General features: G+C 42.0%; 1 protein-coding gene across 4 annotated transcripts in view; it reads right to left on the reverse strand.

The window, feature by feature from the left end:
* Nucleotides 1-6000, reverse strand: part of LOC116539642 (zinc finger protein 224) — an 82147-nt gene that overhangs the window by 43979 nt on the left and 32168 nt on the right. For 2 of the 4 annotated variants that reach the window (XM_032262753.1, XM_032262755.1), the window contains one exon: nucleotides 3323-4940. The exons of the other annotated variants lie outside the window; for them this stretch is intronic. In XM_032262753.1, coding sequence (XP_032118644.1) covers nucleotides 3727-4940 — 1214 coding nt within the window. In that variant the 3' untranslated portion in view covers nucleotides 3323-3726. Of the gene's footprint in view, nucleotides 1-3322; nucleotides 4941-6000 lie in introns of those variants that run through there. 4 annotated transcript variants of the gene reach the window in all.

Consider the following 6000-nt stretch of genomic DNA (forward strand, 5'->3'; position numbering starts at 1 on the left):
CCCTCCAGCGGCTTCTCACAATGTCCACGAGGAATAAATCCCATAGACCCAAGCGCCTGGTCAGGAATGTGGACTGTGACCCTGAACTCTCAGGGTCCTTCCCTCTCCCTGAGCCCTCAAGAGAAAATATTGAATAGACAGGAAGTCCTGAAGTGGCGCGCGCCTGTAGTCCCAGCTACTCAAGAGGCTGATATGGAAGGATAGTTTGAGCCCAGGAGGCCACCACGTCTGGCTAGTTGTATTTTGAGTAAAGACAGGGTTTCGCCGTTTTGGCCAGACTGGTCTTGAACTACTGGCCTCAAGTGACCTGCCCACTTCAGCCTCCCAAAGAGCTGGGATTGCAGACATAAGACACTGCGCCCGGCCCTTTGCCCAACTTTTAATTGGGTGGTTTCTTTTATTGAGTTTTAAGAATTTTTTATATATCCTGGATAGTACAATTCATGCTGTATGGTCTTTTCATGTTCCTGACAATGTTCATGTATGCCATGTATGTGTAGAATTTTTTAAAACTTAAGTCCCATTTAGGTATTTTTATCTGCTTTTGCTCATATTGTCTCATTGAAGAATCCATTCCAAATAAAAAGTCAGGAAGATTTACTTCTGTGTTTTCTTCTAATGCTTTTATAGTTCAGCTCTTTCATTAGGGCATTGTCAATTTTGAGTTAATTTTTAAGTGTAGTGTGAGATACAATCTAACTTCATTATGTCGTGTCTGTGTATAGGTGTCCTACCAGTATTGGTCAAAGAGACCATTCTGTCTCCATAAAGTAATCTTGGATCCTTCTTGAAAATGAAGTGGCCTTAGATGTATGGGTTTCTTTATGGACTCTCAATGCTATTCCATTAGTCTATATATCTGCCTTCTGGGTTCAAGCAATTCTCCTGCCTCAGCCTCTCCAGTAGTCTCCAGCTGGGACTACAGACATGTGCCACCACAACTGGCTAATTTTGTATTTTTTGTAGAGATGGGGTTTCCGATGTTCACTGAGAAATCTAAAAATAATTCATACAATTATAAAATAGAAAAATATCAGCAAATATTCATTGCTAAAGAAAAAATGAGAATATAATTGTAACACATTATGTACATACACTCAAAAAAAAATCCCAGAAGCAGAAAGATGTTTGTCCAGAAACACACAAAGGATATTTAATTTTTTTTTTTTTGAGACAGAGTGTCACTCTGTTGCTCTGACTGGAGTGCAGTAGCACTATCATACATAGGTCACTGCAGCCTCAATCTTCCAGACTCAAGCGATGTAAGGATGCAGCAAAAAAACAGACACGTGTGGCTGACATTCTAGTGATCATCAATTTTGACATGTTCATCATTAGTGTTTTGAAAGTGTGTGAACAAACTTTTATACTAAGGACTGTCTCCTGAATAATAACTAATTGTCAGACTTCTGTTTGAAACCCTGCAGCACGACTTGCAAGCATTCTCTGCTATGACAGTCCCACGAACCCTGGGGTATGCTGAGCTATGGCTGAAACACTAACTTTAAACAAATGTTTTGCCTCCCACAAGACCAGAAGAAAACTATCACCGGCATTGATTCTGTGATAAATGATAAGCTATGAAGTCACACTGAAGTGCTTACCACATGCCTCTTATTTTTAATGTTTCTCTCCTTTGTGAACTCTCGCAGGAGACTGCAGTGAGACTGAGTAGAGACTTTATCACACACATCACACTACTACGGTTTCTCTCTAGTGTGGATACTGATGAAGTTGAAGATTTGAAGCCTGAATGAAGCACATACCATCTCCCCACACTTCCATGGTTTCTCTCTGCAGGGTCCAGTCCCACAGGGTCTAGTGGGTGTTCTTTTGTGTGCAGAGATGATAGATCGCAGGAAAGGAAGACAGAAGACACAGAGATAAAAGAATAATTCAGCTGGGCCTGGGGTACCACTACTACCAAGGCATGGAGTCCAGTAGTGGCCCTGAATGCATGGACACACTGATATTTATTGTGTACATGGCAAGGGGGCAGGGTAAGGAGAGTGAATCATCTGACATGATTGATAGGGTCAAGCAAATCACGTGCTTACAGAACAGCGGGCCCTCCGCTTTCAGATAGCCGCTGCAAGGGAGGGAGGCACATATGTCAGCACTTTTCTACACACATATCAGAAAGATCAAAGGTTTTTAGAATTCCCCTGCTCTTACTTCTCACAACTTCTAAGAACTTAAAAGGAGAGCCAGGTGGGAAAGTGGAACATGAAAGTGGACAAGGATGGTGACATCAGAGCACAGCACCACAGAGAGGCATTTAAGCCCCTGGACGTCTGTGGGCAGATCTGGCTAATGTCAGGTCTTCCCTCAACAGCGGGGCAGAGCAGAGTGTTCTCTGAACTCCTCCAGTGAAACGGAAGCTTCCCTTCACAGCCTGCTAACTAGCGGGTGACTTCCCAGGCACTGGCGCTACCGCAAGGCTCTCACTCTTGTCTCCTGATCACTTCTCACAATGTCCCTTCAGTTCCTAATTGTATTTCACGTGGTTGTTTCTATACTATAAGACTAGAATGGCCGGGCACGGTGGCTCAAGCCTGTAATCCCAGCACTTTGGGAGGCTGAGGCGGGTGGATCACGAGGTCAAGAGATCGAGACCATCCTGGTCAACATGGTGAAACCCCGTCTCTACTAAAAAAAATACAAAAAATTAGCTGGGCATGGTGGCACGTGCCTGTAATCCCAGCTACTCAGGAGGCTGAGGCAGGAGAATTGCCTGAGCCCAGCAGGCGGAGGTTGCAGTGAGCCGAGATCGTGCCATTGCACTCCAGCCTGGGTAACAAGAGCGAAACTCCGTCTCAAAAAAAAAAAAAAAAACAAAACAAAAAAAAAAAAGACTAGAATGTTCTTATGCTATAATACTAAAGCAAAGACTAATAAAGAATAATGATTTAATAAGATTGATTATATAATTGATTATGTGATTGTTTCTAAATATATTTGGTATCATTGCTAACACTAAGTAATCAGTTATTGATTATACTGGGACAGATTGTGCTCTTAGTCTCTTGCCTTGGCACCTGGGCAACTTTCTTCCCACATCTCTCCTGTGTGAAGCCTCTGAGGCCTAATATTTCAAGTGATATAGCAATCCCACTATTGGGTATATCCAAAGGAAAGGAAATCAGTATGTCAAGGAGATATTTGCACTCCCATGTTCACTGCAGCACTATTCACAATAGTCAAGATATGGAACCCACTTAAGTGTCCATCAATAGGTGAAGAAAAGGTAGCATATATACACAATGAAATACTCTTTAGATATAACAAAGAAACAAAATCATGTCACTTGTGGCAACAAGGATGAGCTTTGGAGGACATTATGTTTAATATAAGCCAAGCAAAGAAAGATAAATACCGACTGTCCTCACTCACATATGGAAGCTAAAAAAGCTGATTTCATAGAAGTAGTGAGAACAATGGCTTTAGAGGCAGGGAAGGGTAGGAGATAGGTGGGATGGCCAAAGTTTGGCTAATGGATACAGAAGTACAGGTAGATAGGAGCAAGAACTTCTACTGTTCTGCAGCACTAAAGGTGACTATGAAAAACAACATTTATTTTCAAATTGCTAGAACAACGAATTTTGAATTTTCCCAACCCAAAGAGATAATTCTTTGAGGTGATAAATATGCTACACTGATTTGATCATTATATATCATATATATGTATTCAAATATCACACCGTACCACATAAATATGTACAACACTTACATGTCATTTAAAAATAATGATAAAATTAAATCAAGATTCAAACGCCTCTTGTAGCGCTTCCCACAGTCCTCACATTTGGATGGGTTTTCTCCACTGCGGTCTCTCTGTTGGTCTTTATGGTATGACCGGTATACAAGCCTCTTTCCACAGTCCTCACATTTGAATGGCTTTTTTCGACAGTGGAGTCTCTTATGATTCAAAATACTTGAGGCCTGTCTAAAGCTCTTCCCACAATCATCACAGTTATAAGGTCTCTCTCCTGTGTGGGCTCTGTGGTGCAGGTCAAGACCTGACTTAGTAATGTAGCCCTTCCCACACCTGTCACATTTGTATGGCTTTTCTCCAGTGTGGACTCGCTGATGGATCAAAAGATACGAGGACCGTCTGAAGCTCTTCCCACATTCTTTACAATTATATGGTTTCTCTCCTGTGTGAATCGTCTGATGCTTACACAAATCTAGCCTACCAATGAAGGCTTTTCCATATTCCCCAGTGTTGTTTGGTTTCTTTCCTGTGTGGACCACACAATGCCTATTAAGACTTGACCTAAGACGGAAGCTCACACTACATATTTCACATTTGAATGGCTTCTCCCCTGTGTGAATTCTCTGATGTTTCTGAAGCTGGAAATCGTGAATGAAGGCCCTCCCACATGCCTCACAATTATAATGTTTCTCTCCCATGTGTAATTTGCAATGAACTGTAAGTGCTGATCTACATCTGAAGCCTCTCCCACACTGTTTGCACTTGAAAGGTTTCTCTCCAATGTGCACTCTCTGATGAGTTTGCAGATGTAAACTCTGACTGAATTCCTTACCACACAAGTCACACTTAAAGAGTTTCTCTCCCAGGTGGACTCTCTGATGAATATGAAGTGCTGAGATGTAACAGAAGCTTTTTCCACACTCCTCACAGGAATGAGACTTCTCTGCTGAGTGTATATGCTGAGAAAGATCAAAGATGGAAACACCACTGAAGGACTGTTTACACTTCCCACAATCGGAAGGTTTCTGTCCTGTGTGCATTATAGCTAGTTCTTCCTCATCCTGGGAATGGGCATCACTCTGTTCAGAGAACTGGGAGCTATTTATGGTAGAGTTTTGAGGCCTGGTTAAGTTACTTGCAATTTCTTCCCAGATCTGCTGCCAGGACCACCCTTCATGTGGTCCTGCTTCTGGAACAGTCTTCATTTCAAGTTGGATCTTGCCACCTATCAGAATACAAAATTAAGAGATCAGGACAAGTGATGCCCTGTTCAGCATTTTTAAGAGTTCACACTTAGGACATGGTATGAAACTTCAATGAATATTCAGTTTGTGTTTTCCAAGCGCACCCTGGTTTCTGGTTTGCATGAGAGCAATCTAAAACCATACCATGTCGCTGGGCGTGCTGGCTCACACCCATAAGCCCAGCACTTTGGGAGGCTGAGGCAGGCAGATAACTTGAGATCAGGAGTTCAAGACCAGCCTGACCAACATGGTGAAACCCCGTCTCTACTTAAAATACAAAAATCATCCATGTGTGGTGTGGTATACACCTGTAATCCCAGCTACCTGGGAGGCTGATGCAGGAGAATCACTTGAACCCAGGAGGCACAGGTTTCAGTGAGCCGAGATCATGCCGCTGACTCCAGCCTGGGTGACAGAGTGAGACTCTGTCTCAAAAAAAAAAAAAAAAAAAAAAAAAAAGAAAAAAAAACCATACTGCACCATGTCTCAAATATAAAATCCTTGATAAAATAAAAAAAATTTTTTTAGATCCATAGCAAGTGGAATACACCTGGCCACACTTCAGTAGAAAGAAATAAAAATTTTAATGAAAAATTAATATGACATACACATTTAACCTGCTACTATTTTAAAAATTTTTCAACTCCGTCCGAAGTCTTACATGATAAATTATTAAACTATTATGTACATAATGAACTATGACTCAAGAGGAATTGTAAGGGAAAGCAATAACAATACTTTGTATATTTGCCTGTATATCATATATCCTTATAAAGAAGTTAAGCTTCCTTTCAGTACTAGATGGTTTAAAAAACATTTTTAAAAATAGACGTTGGGGCCGGGCGCGGTGGCTCAAGCCTGTAATCCCAGCACTTTGGGAGGCCGAGGCGGGTGGATCACGAGGTCAAGAGATCGAGACCATCCTGGTCAACATGGTGAAACCCCGTCTCTACTAAAAATACAAAAGATTAGCTGGGCATGGTGGCGCGTGCCTGTAATCCCAGCTACTCAGGAGGCTGAGGCAGGAGAATTGCCTGAACG

This window comes from Sapajus apella, unplaced genomic scaffold (assembly GCF_009761245.1).
Source record: "Sapajus apella isolate SASKATOON/1434 unplaced genomic scaffold, GSC_monkey_1.0 scaffold130, whole genome shotgun sequence".
Taxonomy (NCBI): Eukaryota; Metazoa; Chordata; class Mammalia; order Primates; family Cebidae; genus Sapajus; species Sapajus apella.